This window comes from Gekko japonicus, unplaced genomic scaffold (genome assembly GCF_001447785.1).
Source record: "Gekko japonicus isolate JY-2015 unplaced genomic scaffold, Gekko_japonicus_V1.1 scaffold438, whole genome shotgun sequence".
Lineage (NCBI taxonomy): Eukaryota > Metazoa > Chordata > Lepidosauria > Squamata > Gekkonidae > Gekko > Gekko japonicus.
This window is the reverse complement of record NW_015160849.1, coordinates 398,120-416,747: the sequence shown is the minus strand read 5'-3', so window position 1 is coordinate 416,747 and position 18,628 is coordinate 398,120. Positions and strand designations below refer to the sequence as shown.

At 48.4% G+C, this 18,628-nt stretch overlaps 1 protein-coding gene across 1 annotated transcript in view; it reads left to right on the top strand.

The window, feature by feature from the left end:
- The window catches only part of MOCOS (molybdenum cofactor sulfurase), a 197,891-nt gene that overhangs the window by 8,190 nt on the left and 171,073 nt on the right, over nucleotides 1-18,628 (top strand). The window contains exons 2-3 of the mRNA XM_015420757.1: nucleotides 7,299-7,388; nucleotides 9,503-9,569. Of these exons, the coding sequence (XP_015276243.1) occupies nucleotides 7,299-7,388; nucleotides 9,503-9,569 (157 nt within the window). The remainder of the gene's footprint in view (nucleotides 1-7,298; nucleotides 7,389-9,502; nucleotides 9,570-18,628) is intronic.

Below are 18,628 nucleotides of genomic sequence, written 5' to 3'. Positions count from 1 at the left end.
TTCAGTTTTGGGTATGTGAAAGCTTATCCCCAGACTGGCACCTTTAAGACCAGCAAAGTTCAATTTTGGGTCTAAGCTTTCATATGTTTAATGTGAAAGCTTATCCCCAGAATTATACTTTGTTTCATATGTGAAAGCTTATCCCCAGAATTATACTTTGTTGGTCTTAAGAAGAGAAGAAGAAGAAGAGATTGGATTTATACCCCGCCCTTCACTACCCAAGGGAGTCTCAGAGTGGCTTACAAACTCCTTTCCCTTCCCCTCCCCACAACACACACACTGGGAGGTCGGTGGGGCTGAGAGAGCTCTGATAGGAACTGCTCTTTTTCAAGAACAGCTCTTATCAGAACTATGGCTTGCCCAAGGTCATCCAGCAGCTGCGAGTGGAGGAGCGGAGAATCAAACCCGGTTCTCCCAGATCAGAGTCCACGCACTTAACCACTAAACTGGACTCAAACTTTGTTTTGTTGCTTCAGAACAACATGGCTACCCCCCTGAATCTATACTGTGGTAACGTAATCCTTGCCTAATAAACAATGTCTGAATTTCACCTGATCTAGCTAGGAATCTGACGGGCATTCCCATCAAACAGTTGCCCTTATAGGTCTCAGATTTTCCCTCCACTTCCCTCTATATTGTCAGTTCCCCCATCTGATAACTGGGTAGCCTTTAGGTAGCGTGTCACCCTTCTTATGTGGTAAATAAACATTTATTATAATGCTGTTGTCCCACCTTATTATTGTTTGATACTTTGTTGGCTTATCTCCAAATAAGGAACTGTAATTGAGGAAGGTCTGTACCTCTATAAATTCTCCCTCAGAAACAGGCACCGAGGCACACTGAAAGTTGAAACAGAAACCAAATTTATTGGAATAAACAAGCAGGGGCTGGAAAATTAGGTTCTGTCTTACAAAGACAGAGGTTCTGTCTTACAAACTTGCTTCTGGATGGCCACCCAGACTTGCGATTTTAATGTACTTTAACCCTATGTTTATAGACCAGGGTTTTTCCTATTTGCCCCCGCTTCCTCTGGCCAGATTGTTATTCTCTTCTCCTTAAGAGCAGTAACCTCTCCTGACTTGCTTGAGGGACCTCTGTGCCTCCTTACACCTGTTGTCAAATCCCTGTCTTCCAGAAGAATGGTCTCTGTAAACTGGTTAATCAGCTTCCATGCTGAGAATGACTAATTCTCCACTCAAGTCGTGTTTCTGTTTTTCACACAAGGAGATTTCTCTCCACTCCTTGAATAGATGAGGTTCTGACACTTCTTTGCCAGACTCACTGACCGATTCCCCACAAGCAGCTGTGCCGCCCTTGCTCTTCGGTTTGCCCCGGCTGCATTGGTCAATTTCACACTACTTGCTGCACGGCAGCATTTTGCTCCCTTTGATTTCCCCCGCGTCTTCTCGATCCTTGTTTTTTGAGATTGAGAAGACGCGGGGGAAATCGGGGGGGGGATGCGGGTCAAAATGCGGCCGCTCAGCGAATAGTGTGAAATTGACCAATGCAACCGGGGCAAATGGAAGAGCGAGGGCAGCAAAGCCGCTTGTGGGGAATTGGTGACTGTCTCTACCCTAAGTCTATTATTTGCAGAGGCCACAACATACTTATCAGACCCCTTTTCTCTTCAGAGTCTCTCACTAGGAGTTTTCAGTTCACTCTCCTGTCTTGCTCCACTCCACTCCACTCCAACTGCAACGGATCCACACCAACCGGCAAACTCTCCTTCCCACTTGATTTTTTTAAATAGCTCAGTGTTCCATTCCACAGTAAGCTGCCTTCACCCAATCAGAAGGAGCTCCATGAGATGTCAATCATTTTTCAGCTAGCTCACCCTTTTCCCAGCATCATTGCCTAAAACCTGCAACTGCTTGCTGTCTGTCACACCATCTGTAGTTTAGAAACAGAACCAGGGCTTCAGCTTCCAAAAGCACAGCAAACCGTGGTTTAGGGTTGCTTGTCTGCTTTAATTTCCATCTGCTCAGCACTCCAGTTTCAACAGGCTCTAGAGAAAGATCAGTGGTTGTAAACAGGACCTGTCAGTTTAACTTTGCACATTGCATAAGATCAGAGTTTTTGCAGACTACGGTTGCCGCCTTTGGTTTGCCAGTTGCAAACCAGGTTTGTGAATTTGGCTATCACGCAAACAGGTAGTTGGATTTTCTCAACAATATGAGGCCTGAATTAAACCTTACTGTCTGTCTGTTGCATTTGAAACCTGTGTTGAATAAGAGGCATAACCGTTGCAGAGTGGGCGGTGAAACTTGTTATGTCAGGCTTGAACCTCCCTTTTGAAAGTATTTAGAGATATTGTGGATTCTGTGTTTTTTCCCACGGCAGAGTGTCTGAAGCAATCTATGTCTCCTGTGTGCCTGGGGATTTGACTATCAAAGGCATTGCCTAAGCCTGGGGTATTTTGGCAGAATGAACTGCGGGGGTGGCTGCTGAACAAAGGACATTTTTTTTGTGGGCAACCCCATAGGGTTTTCAGGGCAAGAGACATTCAGAGATGGCTTGCCATTGCCTGCCTCTGCATAGCGACCCTGGACTTCCTTGGTGGTCACCCATCCAAGTACTATCCAGGGCTGGCCCGGCTTAGCTTCCGAGATCTGATGAAATTGGGCTGGCCTGGGCCATCGGGGTCAGAGTGTTTGGCTCCTAAGTATTGCGAAATCCGCAGCATCCCAAACCCTGACACACAGAGATGGCTTGCCATTGCCTGCCTCTGCATAGCGACCCTGGACTTCCTTGGTGGTCACCCATCCAAGTACTATCCAGGGCTGGCCCGGCTTAGCTTCCGAGATCTGATGAAATTGGGCTCGCCTGGCCCATCGGGGTCAGAGCGTTTGGCTCCTAAGTATTGCAAAATCCGCAGCATCCCAAACCCAGACACATTCATGAGGGCAGGCCTTTTGGTGACTTGGGGCAGGGTCTGGTGAAGTTATATTTTCACATTGTGGCCCGCTTAGTTCCAATCCAGGGCCCATATAACTATCTAAGGCTGCCGTCACACAGGGTGCGGTCAGTCACACGGTCCTTTTGATCGGGGTTCGCCGCTGTTCCCTCCCGCATCTAAGTTTGCTGATCAGACAGGCGAATCCCCCTCCCGTGCCGAAGCGGGCCCCCTCCCGCAATGCTCCCGGGTTTTCCTGCCCCCGGGAAAATCAAGTATTTTCCTGGCACTTGCGCTTGGAATGCGCGATTTCGCCCATCTGGACAGCCGTCTTTTGCAATGATTGCGATTAGAGCCATCTGACCGCTCTTTGGTTGTTGTTTTTTTAAAGCTTCCGGTTTGAGTGCTTGTGCGAACATGCGCTTTATAAATCCATTATTAAACGTTATTTTTATGTTCATTTCTCTGTTAAAGATAGCAGCTGCCCGAGCCTGCCCCGTGGCTGGTAGGATCGCTTGGAGGGACTCGGCGCGGTGGAGACTCCACTGCAGCCCCGATGACCCGAGCTGAGTGCAGCAGCCCTCTCGACCAGTCTTCCTTTCCCCACACCTCCGGGGCTGGTCGGGCAGGCGGCTTGCTGGAGCTGTCATATTATCTTTAATCAGAGAAATGAACATAAAATAACGTTTAATAATGGATTTATTAAGCACATGCTTGCTCAGGCGCTCAAACCGGAAGCTTTAAAAAAAAACAAAAACCACGGGTAATGCACGGCGATTTTCATTAGGAGCTGGCAGGTGAGTGGGTGGTGGAGGAGAGGGGCCGGCTGCATCTAATCAGCCCAACCCGAAGAAAAATGTTCCCGATTAAATTAAAACGGGAACAAAGCGGAATTACTTTCCCGTGTGACCACAGCCCAATACTAAATAATCCACTTTCAATCCAGTTTCAATGCGCTTTCCTTCTGGATTCTACCAGTTCACACTGTAAAAATCCAGTTGGAAAGTGCACCGAAAGTGGATTGAATGTGGATTATTTAGTGTGTGTGACCGCAGCCTAAATTACAGTCTTGGTTTTGGGTTTTGAAAGCATATTTTGTAAGGAATTTGCTGAGGAATGGTTCAAGCAGCACATGTTGCTGAGGTGTATTTAAGGTTTAATTCAAGTTAAAATGAGCCTTATGATCATGTAAAGACCCTGTGATATATGGGATGCAGATGCCCAAACACGGTTCTTACATATTTTTCAATTAAAATTTACGACGTGTGAAATTACGCTTTACATGCTTCCGACATCTGGTTCTTTGCCGTCATCTCTCTGGGCTGTGTGCAGTCAGTTTAGATTAGAACCTGGCAATCAACCAGTATTGATTTATGATAGAGCTGCCAAAATGAACTGATGCTCATTCTGGGAAACCGAAACAGCTACATGGCAAATCAGTCGATGAGTTTCATATCTGTCTGATTTAGAAGAACAAAGTTTGAGTCCAGTGGCACCTTGAAGACCAACAAAGTTTAATTCTCGGCGTAAGAATATTCTGGGCAAAGAATAAAACTTTGTTGGTCTTCAAGGTTTTCCTGGACTCAAACTCTGTTCTGCTGCTTCAGACCAACATGGCTACTGCACCCAAATCCAACTGTTTTATATGTGGCATCCACCTGAGAAATTTTGCTAATCTTTATCAAAGCTTTTGGTTTCTTCAGCTTCTTTAGATGTTCTGCTCAGTAAGTTCACTCCAAGTGAAATTCGGGTGCAGCTTTCCATATAACAATTTTAAAAAATCATACAGAAGGAGCCAGATAAAGAGCAGTGGATTGTGACGTGTGTGTGTTAAGTGCTTTCAGGTTGCTTTCAGCTTATGGTGACCCTATGAACTGATGACTTCCAGAACGTCCTTGCTTCCTTGATGGAGTCAGTCCGTCCATCTCCTGTTGGGTCTTCCTCTTTTCCGGCTGCCTTCAACTTTTCCCGGCATGACTGTCTTTTCCAGTGACTCTTGTCTTCTCATAGTGTGACCAAAGTACACTAGCCTCAGTTTAGTAATTTTAGCTTATCTTGTGACAACTTTCCTCTTAGGGCAAGCTAGTGTTAAAGTTGAAATTATTAGGGAGTAATGGTAGTCATCAGCCCAGTCACCCTCTGGTCAGCAAGCTGTTTTCTCACAGAAGTATCGATCGGGTGACTCCATCTTGTAATAGTTCACAGTGGGTCACAGTAATGGAAATGTGGGGTGTATAATAGTGAAAATATAACTCCTGTGCTGAGCTGTGATGTTCCCAGGGGGGTGGACAGCGTGTTACAGATACTGCCCAATACCTGTCTGTCTAGTCTATTTTTATCCACCCTTCCTCCAAGATCTCAGGATAGCTGGCATCAGGGGTCCTCCTCGACCCTTTTGAGCCTGTGGGCACCTTTGGAATTCTGACATGGCGCGTTGGGGCGCAGCAGCCACAAAATGGCTCCACAAGAGGCAGAGCCAGCCACAAAATGGTTGCCATAGCTTTACGTCAGTCGCAGAGTGAAAATTTGTGTGCTGTGGTGGCAGCTGCTGCCAAAGTAATATTCTTAAAAATCTACACAGCCAATTAAATCTGTAATAGCCATTCAAACCCTTGCTGGGCAGAAGCCCTACCTGACCCCACCCACTTCCGAAGAAGGAGGAGGAGGAGAAGATTGGATTTCTACCCCCGCCCTTCACTACCCAAAGGTGTCTCAGAGCGGCTTACAAACTCCTTCCCCTCCCCCTCCCCACAACAGACACCCTGTGAGGCAGGTGGGGCTGAGAGAGCTCTGACAGAAACTGCTTTTTTTCCAGAACAGCTCTTGTCAGAACAACGGCTTGCCCAAGGTCATCCAGCCAGGTGCAAGTGGAGGGGGGGGGAATCAAACCCGCGCACTTAACCACTACACCAAACTTGGGGGGGGGGCAGAAAAAGTGGCAGAGAAGCTGCTGGAAGACGTGGTGAGAGCAGGGATGGCTCGGCAGCACCCAGACTCTCCAGAGGCTGCCCAACCAATGGAGCCTCTCATGGATGCACCAAGGCCTCACCTGGGCTCAAAGGATCCTGTTGCCTGGCAACAGTGAAGGAGGCAGGGTGGGACATGGCCCAATACAGGGGAGGCCCGGAGGCAGCAAACTCCACTTAGAGTAGGATAAGTGTGAGGGGCGCTGATGCATCCGGAGTCTTCTGCTTCCTGAAAAAGCTTTTATTTTCTCTCATCTGTTCTGTGGTTAATGGGGGGAAAAACCTTTTCTGGTGAGTGGGCTAGGCAGGCCAAAAGCCCATCTATATATTTTATTTATTTATTTAGATTTCTATCCCGCCCTCCCCGCAGGCTAATAGCCAAGTTGCCCCCTCCGTGTGGATATCGAAATCCACACATCGGGGGCACTTGGGGGGCAGAGAGATTCTCCTGCACACTTGGAGCAGTCCCCAGATCTGCAGAAAAATCTGAAAAGTTAAAAAAAACTATACGGGGGATACTTAAATCCCCCCAAAACTAAAAAAGTGTTCCCTGTGTGTTAAGTCGTGCGCTTAACAAAGAAGTCGGAGAGTGATTCAGCAAGAATGCGGTTTATTCTTCAGCTCTGCACTTACCTCTGGGATCTGTGGCAGAGTCACGCAGGGCTCGCCACCCTTGGTGCTGGCAACGGTGGCATGGGGGGGAGTCTTGGCGGGTCAGCAGCTAGAAGCTGCGGCCGTTGCTGCTGCTGTTGGCGACGGCGGGGGAAAGCCTGGTGGGCCTGGCGGCTTGGAGCTGTGCAGGGCTCACTGGTGCTACTGTTGTGGGTGGCGGCAGTGGTGGCAGGGGGGGAGAGCCTGGTGGCTTGGAGCTGTGCAGGACTCGCCAGTGTTGCTGTTGAGGGCCGTGGCGGGAAGAAGCCTTGGCAGCTTGGGAGCCACGGGGAATACTCCCCCCCCCGCGAGTATCGTGGGTCCCGCTTCTTGTAATATCTCTATCTCCTTAGTTCCCTTCCTAAATTTATTTATTTATTTGATTTATACCCCGCCTTCCCTGCCAAAGCAGGCTTTGTTTCAAGCTGCAGTACAGAGAGAGATTCCACACCTGAACTTTATCTTCCATTTGGATTCTGTGTATAATGGCCATAGCACTTAAGTTTTTATTGCTACATGGCACCAACTTTCTTGAATACAGAATTAACCCCCCCCCCCAAGAATAAATAAGCCGCATGTCCCCGTTCCAGAGTGATAGTGAATGTTATCTCGAACTTTGGACACTTTATGGCCATGGGAAGGAGCGATTTTTTTAAAAAAGCTTTCTTTTAAGCAACTTTTCTTCCGCAGACTGTGTGTTCTTTTAACGGCGTCAGTTTAATTCTGTGATTTCACCGTTATAACATGACAGTTCGCTGTGTAAAAAGTTTTTCTCTGTTGGCTTGTAGGAATGACTTACCTTGACCATGCTGGGGCGACACTCTTCCCGCAGAGTTTACTGAAAACCTTCACTGAGGATCTCAGTTCAAATATTTATGGTAAGAAAGAACTGAACAACAGAAGGAAACGCCTTCTCTATTTTGTGTTGGTGGGAATTCCACTGTTTTCTCTTACACTTTTCCAAAGGCCTTGACTGGAAACCAGTTGCTAGCAGAGCTAACAGTTGATAACCCTGGATGTCCTAGCAGCTTTGGCTGCTTCCATTTCTCATGGCTTTATGACCCTTCCTCCCTACTGAGAATAGCAGCAGGGGCTTTGACAGAGACCCCCCCCCCATTTGTTCAGGCACGGAAGTTGGCAGCTGCAAAAATGCAGAAGGGGAAGACATCATCAAAGGCTGACAAACACAGCAGATTGAGACAGCAGAAAGAACTGTATCTCTTCCAATCGCAGGTGGAGGGATTGCACTTTGCAGGGCTCCTGTACATTAAAAAACCCCTCTCTTTGCAAATAGAAAAATACATTAGGGAGCAGGCAGGGGTAGATCCTTTCTCCCTGAGCGGCTCATTTTATTTGCTTCCCAAGTCAAGTCACAGCTGATTTATGGTGGCCCTGTGGGGTTTTCAAGGCGACAGATATTCAGAGGCGGTTTGCCATGGCCTGTCTCTTGTGTCACAACCCTGGACTTCCTTGGGGGTCTCCCATCCAAGTACTAACCAGGGCTGACCCTGCTTAGCTTCCAAGATCTGACGAGATCGGGCCAGCCTGGGCTATCCAGGTCAGGGCGGAATTCCCTGAATTCAGGATTCTGTCACCTCGTTATCTTGTGTGTGTGTAGACCTGGCCTCCATCTTGTATGGTGGTACAAAGCACAACCACTCAGATTTTAACAAGCAGTAGTCCTCATTTTGTCACTATTATAATCTGTGATATAAAGATAAATTAATAATTATGTTACCTCCTGTTTTAAACGAACAAGCGTATGTAGTGCAAACTGTTGGGGTATTTGACAGGCCTTTAAATATTCTCTTGTATATCATTCTTTCAGACAGTATCTAGCTTAACACATGGAGTAAGCAATTTGAGATGAGTCATGTTTGCATAAAAATGCTTCAAGAAATGTAGAGGTTATTTGTATTCCGAGCTGGCAAGTAGCACAACCTTATAAGGTGTGGGTAGACGGCAGCAGTCTTCACACAGAGCTCCTGGTGGTATAACAGGACTTGATTGGCAAACACTCCACCCCCCCCCCCAAATAAAAGTCTTTCCTTTTAAGAGAAAGAATCAAGATTCAGAATATTCAGAGCAATGATGGCTAGATTTGAGTCCAGAAGCACCTTAAAGGTAAAGGTTTCCCTTGCTCAAAAGCTAGTCAAATCTGACTCTAGGGGGTGGTGCTCATCTCCGTTTCCAAGCCGAAGAGCCAGTGCTGTCTGAAGACTTCTCCGTGGTCATGTGGCCAGCATGACTAAATGCTGAGGCGCACGGAACGCTGTTACCTTCCCACTGAAGTGGTACCTATTTATCTACTTGCTATTTCTTGCTTTCGAACTGCTAGGTTGGCAGGAGCTGGGGCCAGAGACGGGAGCTCACTCCATCACGTGGCACTCGGGTCTTGAACTGCCAAGCTACAGACCTTCCGGTCTGCAGCTTCAGCATCTTAACCTCTGAGCCGCTGTGGCCTCCAGGAGCACTTTAGTGACCAACAAAATGTTCAGGGTGTCAGCTTTCAAGAGTCCAAGCTCCCTTCCTCAGATACTTGACAAAGGGAGCTTGGGCTCTTGGCAGCTTATACCTCCAAAACCTTGTTGGTCTCTAATGTGCTACTGGACTGGAATCGAGCTGTTCTGCTGTCAACCAACATGGCTACCCTTTGAAATGATCTTCAGAATGCTCTGCCAAATTCCACAGACAGTGGCTCGATTGGCATGGGTTTTGCTTGAGCCTGACTTCTGGCCAGGCTGCGGGAATTTATTTTGTAACGGTCAATGGTTCCATCCTGTCTTTTTGTGGGAGCTTTGCTGTCTGCCGTCACTTGCTGCCCACTGAAAATCTGCCATTGAGAACTTCAGAACGCAGGAGTGGATTCTGTGTTTCATCCCACATCTGCACCAAATGTAGCCCCAGAGGGTTTCTTGGGATGTGCTTTGACAGCCCTATGGAATGTCAATTTGTCAATCATCTCTCTCTCTCTCTCTCTCTTGCCTTCTAGGCAACCCCCACAGCCAGAGCATCAGTAGCAAATTGACCTACGACACTATTGAACATGTCCGATACAGGTATGGAAATCTCTATGTGATGTGCTGTTTCCAGTGAGTTGCATTACAGTGATAAGCATTTTTGATTCAGTTTTGTACTCAATCTCTTACTGTTAGAAATGCCAGTTTTTAAAGTACTATTTACCATGGGAAGGACTGAAAAAGTAAAATGGACGATCAGGCCCTATTCCAACAACGGGGCGTCAAAGGCAGGATGATGCCTTTTTAGGTAGTTCAGCGGCATGTTGGCTCAGTGGCAGAGCCTCTGCTCGGCATGCAGAAGGTCCCAGCTTCAGTCCCCAGGATCTCCATTTAGAAGGACCAAGTTGTAGGCCAGGGGTGGCCAAACTTGCTTCACATAAGAGCCACATAGAATAAATGTCAGATGTTTGAGAGCCACGAGACATGAACAAATATTACACATACTTTTTTATTGGGAAATATGCAAATTTGCTTTTTTATTAATATTAAATGAGACTGGCAAAAATAAAAACAAAAGCGGTAAAAACATATTGATAATTATATTTACTTGTCCAATGATATCTGTTTGCTAATGATATTGATTTGTCTAAGAGAGAAAGAGAAAGAGAGGTAGAAAGAAAAGAAAAGGAAAAGAAGAGAAGAGAAGAGAAAGAAAGAAAGAAAGAAAGAAAGAAAGAAAGAAAGAAAGAAAGAAAGAAAGAAAGAAAGAAAGAAAGAAAGAGAGCAAATAGATTCGGGAGGGAAGGGGAGGAAGAGAGAGAAAGAAAGATGAAAAGAAAGAATTTAAAGCTAAAGTTGCATTCTTTCTCTGCCCCCCCTCCACCTCAAGCCCACCCAGGGAGGGGAACCCTGGCTGGGGAAGGGAAGACCGATGGGGGGGGGAGGGGCATGCCTCCCCTTCTCTTTCCCGAGCCACAGTCTGGCCTCCCCTGTTGTAGGTGATATGAAAGACCTCTGCCTGAGACCCTGAAGGATGGCTGCCACTCTGAGTAGACAGTGCCGACCTTGATGGCCTGATTCAGTGTAAGGCGGCTCCACGTGTTCATGTGATGGTTACAGATGCTATTTAGCCCCCCTTGACCCTTCCCTTCTCAGGGACTTTGTGCAGTTTTTCTAGCCTTCCTTCAGGATCACCTGTATTGCTCCAAGGAGCTCAAGGGTTCCTCAGCGGTTTTTGTTCCTACCTGAATACAGCTGTGGGGCCCCTCGGAATGGGACTGGCAGCAAAGGGTAGAGAGGGGTCTCCAAACCCTTCCCCCTTGGGTATGACTCAACGGCAGAGTGTCTGCTTGGCAGTCAAAAAGACACCAGATTGAGTCCCAGGCATCTCCAGTGAAAGGATCGCAGTTGACGACGAGGAAGACTTCTGTCTGAGACTCTGGGGAGCTACTGCCTGTCCGTGTAGACAATACTGACCTTGACAGAGCAGAGTTCTGATTCAGTACATGTGTTCATGTCTGTTCACAGGCTATTTTCCCCAACCAAGATGGTCAGCCTTGAAGCATTTTTTGCTTCTACAGTAGGAGAGATACTCAGCCCTTCTGTCTTTAACAGTTAGCAAGCAGCAGCTTAAAGAGGATGATTTGGGCTGACAAATGGCTGGTAATAATAATAATAATAATAATAATAATACCTTTCGATTTATTGATCGCTCATCCTGCAGAGCTGCTGGCTCTGAGCGATTTACAGTTACACATGTTTTCACACGGGACTAACAGTGAATCATAGGGTAAGGGAGGACAACATATAATTCTTTAAATCGCACACTTTTGCAGCCCACGGGGATTTTGTTCAGCTGTAAGCTTCAGGCGTGTTCCGGTCGGCATTCACTTCGGCTTGGCTAGATGACTTCAGTTCTTCCAGGCCTACTTTGAGTCGTAGTGCCGCACTGCCACCGCCTGGCCGGATTGGCCCATCACAGGCTTCTTAATGCTGAAGAGGTCTTTTTTCCCCAGGCTTTTGAGCTTCCGAGCTGGACCTTTCGTTCGCCGGCTAACACCTCCCCCACGGGGGTTTAGTGTGCCCACCCTCTCTAAGGAGTGGTACCCATTTTATCTACTCGCCGGAGCTTTCAAACCGCTGGGTGGACAGCGAGAAAAAGAAGGGGGAGCCCACCCCCCTTTCTCCCTGCAACTGCCCCAATCAAGTGTTGAGGCTGCCATGACTACATTATACACAAAGGGTCTCCCATGGGGGGGGTCTGTGGCTCGGTGGGTGGCAGTAGAGTATCTTCTTGGCATGCAGAAGGTCCCCGATTCAGTCCCTGGCATCTCCAGTTAAGGTAGTAGGTGACGTGAAAGACTCCTGCCTGAGACCCTGGAGAGCTGCTGCCCGTCGGAGTAGACAGTACTGATCTTGACGAATCAAGGGTCTGATCCAGTATAAGGCCACTTCATGTCTTCATGTGTATCCTACATTCTATGTTGATGGGTCCAAATGACTATGGATATAAACAGTTAAATGAGCATGTACAAATCCACACATGCCTAGAGTACAATTCCCTTTGGGTTAAAAGAAAAACTTGTTCTATTATGACTTTATTGCTACGGTGCTAGGAAATTTTGTATAAAAAATAAGCATAGCATAGCAGCTTTACTCATCTTTTCAGTATGTAAGGGTGGATTTTTGGATCTTGTACCTCGACCTTTTAAATCATCTGCCCCTTATTCTGGAATGACACTCCTGATTAGAGTGCTGGGAATCGAGGTGGTGAACGTAAGATCATACTACAGATGAAAGATGATGTGCAGTATTGCAGAATAACTGTATATCTTGGGCATCTTTAATACCAGCCATAAAATGACTAAATTGTGTCCCTTCATTCCTGTTCCCCGCTTTTTTATTTTGAATGAAGGAACAGTCTGAGTTCTGTTAAGCCAGTAGAAGTTGAGAGAAGACATAAATAATGTGCTCAGGATAGAGATGTAGGGTCTGTGTCTGCACGAGATGAGGCAAAAGGCTTGTTCAGAGGATGATTTTCTATCCCCCAACTGGCAGCCACACAAAGGGGGGGGGCAAGGATGCCACCAGATTGGGCAGTTGTTGGGACCAATGCTCCCGTTAAGCTGTTGGAGTCCTGTGAGCAAAAATTCTGTTTTGGCATTAAAGCTGTGAGCGAGCGATTTGGCTACTGCATAAATTAGTTTGCTCTGGAGCCACCCTTCCTGAGCTAAGACAAAAAAATGTGTGAGCCGGAGGCTAAAGAACTGTGAACCAACTCACACTAACTCATCTTAGAGGGAACACTGGTTGGGACCGTGGGGGGCCTTCAGAGTGCTGCTTTGTCAGCTGTGTGGTTGTGTTGTACAGTTGCTGAGTAGAGTGGGTGTTTCAGGAGGCCTGACATTGGAGGCTGGGATGGTTCCTGATCCCTCATGAGGAGGAAAACACTTGGGAGAAGCCGGGGGGCTCCAAAGGGGCACGCGTCACCTACTGCGTTTACTTCAGAAGGGCTGTGGTGGAAACATTTGGTCACCCATTCCAGGCAGTGCGGGATAGGGTCCGATGGACAGAGGAGGAGAATGGCAAAGTCTAGGGGAAGGTCCCCAACCTTTTTGAGCTCGTGGGCACCTTTGGAATTCTGACACAGCATGGTGGGGATGGCCACAAAAGAGCTGCCACAAGATGGCTGCTGCAGGAGGTGGAGCCAGCCACAAAATGGCTACCACAGCATACCTGCAGTGAAGATCCTCGTGCTGTGGTGGCAGCTGCTGCCGAAGCAATATTTTTAAAAGCCCCACCTGGCCCTGACCCCTTTCTAAAAACTTTTGGCGGGCTCCAAAAATGGTGTTGGCAGGCACCACATTTGGGACTCCTAGTCTAGGGTATCTAGATTTGGGGTTTCTGGACCCTTTAAACTTTGGTATTGCCTTGAAAACGCAAATTCCAATATTGGTATTGTATTGGAATTCGGGTAAAATTCATGAATCCTGATTTGTTTTCCTCTATTATACCCTATGAGGCCATTGTAGTCAATGGTAAATCTCCTAGGGTATATTCAGTGGGTGGTGGTGGGGTTTTGAGGTAGAGGTCCCCAACGTGGTGCCTGTGGGGGCCTTGACCAGTGTTCCCTCTAAGCTGAGTTAGTGTGAGCTAGCTCACAGTTTTTTAGCCTCCAGCTCACACGTTTGTAGCTCAGGAAGGATTGCTCCAGAGCAAACTAATTTATGCAGTAGGCAAATGGCTCACTCATGACTTTAATGCCAGTAGCTCACAAAGTAGAATTTTTGCTCACAAGACTCCACAGCTTAGAGGGCCATGACACCCACCAACACCTTTTCCGGTGCCTTCCAAGTGTTTTTAGGAAGTGGGCAGGCCAGGTGGGGCTTTTGCCCACCAAGGCTTCTGATTGAGCACTGGAGATTTGGTTGGCTGTGCAGATTTTGAACGGCAGCAGCTCCCACCACAGCACAAAGATCTTTTGCTGTGTGACTAAAGGTAAGCTATGGCAGCCATTTGTGGCTGCACCCACCATGCTGTGTCAGAATTCCAAAGGTGCCCACAGTCTCAAAAAGGCTGGGGAACCTTGCTCTAGACAGCAAAATCCAGAGCTTTAAAAGGTAACTTTGGTAAGCCCAGGGAAGCTGGTGCAAAGAATGGTAGCAAAATGCAGCTGAAACTGTTGTGCCTCAAGCTTTTCCAATGAACAAAACATACAAGCTGTAAACTAGCCCTGTGTCAAGTAATTAGGAATGCAATTAAGCATTGATGGAAGTGATTAAGTGATTATATTGAATAATACGCAGACTCTGTTAGTGGTTGACTGGATCTCCTATATGCGTTTCAGCAGAGCCCTAATGCAAATTGTTTGGGGGCTTCCACTTCCTGTAAAGGGAGTCCAGCAAGTTATTTTCTTTCTTATTTAAATAAACTTCTGGTTTTTTTTAAATACCTTGGGTGCTCTGCTTTTTTGCTTGGGGTGGCAGAAGAAAAAAGTGACCTAATGCCTCACCTGGAGTATTCTGCTATGTATTCTGCTGGAGTATTCTGCTCACCTGGAGTATTCTGCCATAGCTATTCTGCTATGGTCAGGCCTCACCTGGAGTACTTGGTCCAGTTTTGGGCACCACATTTTAGGAAGGATGTTGACAAGCTCAAGCATGTCCAGAAGAGGGCAACCAGGATGGTGAGAGGGTTGGAATCCAAGTCTTATGAGGAAAGGCAGAAAGAGTTGGGTATGTTTAGCCTGGGAAAGAGAAGGCTTAGAGGGGACATGATTGCAGTCTTCAAGTATTTGAAGGGCTGTCATGTAGAAGATGGAGTGGATCTATTCTCTCTTGCTCCGGATTGCAAGACTACGTCTAATGGGTGGAAATTACAAGGGAGTTGTTACCGGCTAAATATCAGGAGAAACTTCCTAGCTGTAAGAGTGGTTGAGCAGTGGAACAGTCTGTCTCAGGAGGTGGTGGATGCTCCTTCGCTGGAGGTTTTCAAGCGGAGACTGAACGACCATCTTTCGGGTATGTTGTAGGTATTTAGGGCTACCTTTTGGCTATGCTCTTGCAGAGTGCAGGGGGTTGGACTAGATGACCTGCAAGGCCCCTTCCAACTCTAACATTCTATGATTCTATGGGGACAAATGGTGGTGGAAAATGCTATCAAGTCGCAGCCGACTTACGGCAACCCTGTAGGGTTTTCAAGGCCAGAGATGTCCAGAGGTGGTTTGTTGTTACCTGCCTCTGCATAGCAACCCAGGACTTCCTTCCCATCCAAATGCTAATCAGGGCCAACCCTACTCACTTTCTGAGATCTGAAGAGACTGGGCTTGCTTGGGCCATCTAGGTAAGGTCCCTGGAGAAATCAGGCTGCAAGCATTGGCTTGATACTAACCATGCAGTTTTAGCACCCGGTGGCAGAAACCAGGGCGTGAAACTCCATGGGGCCAGGTCTACAATGAGGCCAAAGAATTGGAGGGGGGGGACCCTCAAGCACCAGATTTTTGGGGGGGGATGTCAGCTCCTGCTGCCAGTCTTGCCTGCTTGTCCCTGCCTCCCCCAGTTGCTAACACTCTTCCCTTTCTTGTTGCCCACACAGTATGGGGAGTTGGGCATGGCCTGTAGGTCTTCCTGAAAGCTTTGGAGTGTGAGGGAAGCGATATGGGTTCCAATGAGCAAATGGGTCTGAAGGAAAAGGATCCCGTAACTGTGGTGATAAGCAGTAGTGGAGAGATGCTGCTGCATATCCTCTGCCATCTGCTGTTCTGCATCAGTCTTTGTTGAACACAGGCACAGGTCCCCTCACACTCCAAAGCATTCAGGAAGCCTCATTGGCCGTGCTGTGTGGAAAGCTGCACAGGGAAGAAGGAAGGAAGGAATGTTAGCTGCTCTAGGCGGAGGGGGTGGGGCTGAGATTACAGCAGGGAGGGGGAGAGGCAAGGGGGTGGCGCCTGAGAGCCTGTAGGGCAGCGTCCATTGCCAGTCCTTGTTCAGCTGCTGCTGAAGCTCCACAAGATGGATTTTAGCCCGAATGCTGGTCTGCCGAGGCTTAGAGGAAGGCAGTGTTGCCAGGTGGTAACTGTTTTCCTTCACTACCTTCTAGGGGCTGGGGGTACCTTTTGATTTCCTTTCTAGTCACATGCAGGCCCGTAGCTACTGCGGGGTCCATGCCCCCCGTGGTTTTTACGAGCCCCTCCCCCTGGGTGGGGTGGGCTTACCTACCACCAGGAGCCCACTCAGGAGGAGCAGCAGGAGCCACAGCCCCCCCCCCCCCACCCCCCCCCCCCCCCCCCCCTCGCCTTTGCCAATGCGGGAGAAGTCCAGTGCGGAGGGAGGTCCAGGCAGCTATAGGAGCAACAGCGGGGGCTGGGCAGAGGCGCCAGAGTCCGACGGAGTCCGGTCCTGGCCCTTCGGAGGGGGGTGAAAGAGGACCCGGGTGCTGACCCAGCTGTTGCCGGGTAGAAGAGCCTGAGAATGCCACTGGAGTGGCAGAGAGATGGAGACCAGAAAATCAGTCCGACTCCAGTAGTGTCTCGTTTCTCATGCTGCCCCCACACTCCGCGTCCCAGCCGGGGGTTCACAGTGGCTGCATTCCGCCCCCTCCATTTGGATGGAACCCCCTTGTGCCGAAGAAGGCCCCCTGGAAACACCCCCAGCAGGACGACGAGGGGACAAACAGAAAGAGGAGCTGAGCCTGAGTCCCCACCAGTGCTTCCTCTAAGCTGGGTCAGTGTGAGCTAGCTCGCAGTTTTTTAGCCTCTGGCTCATACATTTCTGTCTTAGCTCAGGAAGGATGGCTCCAGAGCAAACTAATTTATGCAGCAGCTAAATTGCTCATTCACAACTTTAATGCAAGTATTATAGTTTATTATTTATTGTATTTATTATTTAATATTTCATTTGGAAGTATTGGCATGGCAGTACTGCACAGATATATAATGGCAGCCCCCTCCCAGCAAAACATTGGCCCCCTGAGCAAAAAGTTGCTAGCGATGGGGCTGGTCACATGCCTAGTTTTGGGGCCATTTTACCCCCAGAGCTTCCATCAATCTCTTTTTGAAGTTTGCATGTGTCCCTTCTCATTTGTTTTACAAAGGCCTTAAGCTGATGGGCCGGATTGCTTGCGGATGGCTTGCGGCTTCATCGCCAAACCAAAGGAATGTGCCAGTGCTCTGCCGGGGTTTCCAAATACCCTGTGGCCAAATGTCATTCCCTGCCTCTGAAAGATAACTCTCTTTCTGCGCTGGGAAATCAGCAGGGACCAAGTCTGTGACCTGTTCTGGTGACAGGGGGAAATGCTGTGCCACCAGCCCAGGCCACGAGATGCCGTAGATAGAATGTTGTTCACCTTCTTCCTGGATAAAACAAGTTTCCCAGGATACTTGACACTGCCTTGAATCTGCTTTGCAAGGCGAGTTGACCAGACCACCTCCCTGTACCAGTTAAAGCTTCCTTTGGCTCCACAGGGGAAGTTGTTCTCCTTTAAAAAAGGTAAAGGTTTCCCTTGCTCAAATGCCAGTCGAATCCGACTCTAGGGGGCGGTGCTCATCTCCATTTCCAAGCCAAAGAGCCAGCACTGCCCGAAGACTTCTCGGTGGTCATGTGGCCGGCATGACTAAATGCCAAGGCGCAGAGAACGCTGTTACCTTCCCACTGAAGTGGTACCTATTTATCTACTTGCAGTTTCTTGCTTTCGAACTGCTTGGTTGGCAGGGCCTGGGGCCAGAGACGGAAGCTCACTCTGTCACAAGGCACTCGGGTCTCGAACGGCCAAGCTACTGATCTTCCGGCCTGCAGCTCAGCGTCTTAACCACTGAGCCACCGTGGCCCTGTTCTCCCTCAGCCTACCATAATCGCTGTCCGTGGGTAGAGGAGGAGCAAAGCCTCATGAGCCACAAGGGGTAATGACCATGTCCAGTGCTTGCCACGTTTCCCAACCCCGTGGTAATTCTGGGAGATCCCCATCCTCTGCCTGGGGGTTGGCAAACCTGCCACTCATCCCGGGCTGCGTGCCTTTTCCCTGACTTGGTAGCTGAGTGGATAAACTCCGGCCGTAATTCAGATTTGGTAATTTGGTGTACTTTGGTTAATTCAGCAGCACTTTACCCAGCAATATGGGTTCCAGTGAGCAGATGTGTCTACTCTCATTTCAGGCACAGCTCCTACCATTCATGTCGTAGAAGAGGTCGCTCCTGCACTCAGTGGCTGCCATGACGGGGCCCTAAGTGAGAACAGCCCTGACCTGGATTTGCCCGGGCTGGTCTGATCTCATCAGATAGAATCATAGAACCATACAATCATTGAATCACTGAGCTGGAAGGGGTCATATAGGCCATCTAGTTCAACCCCCTGGTCAATGCAGGATCAGCCTAGAGCCAGTTTGGTGTAGTGGTTAGGAGCACGGACTCTAATCTGGGAGACCTGGTTTTAGATTCCCCACTCCTCCACATGCAGCTGCTGGTGTGACCTTGGGTCAGTCAAAAGTTCTTTCAGAGCTGTTCTCTCAATGGCAGTTCTCGAGAGAGAGCTCTCTCAGCCCCACCTACCTCACAGGGTGTCTGTTGTGGGGAGGGGAAGGGAAGGAGATTGTAAGCCACTGAGACTCCTTTGGGTAGTGAAGGGTGGGGTATAAATCCAATCTCCTCCTCCTCCTCCTCCTCCTCC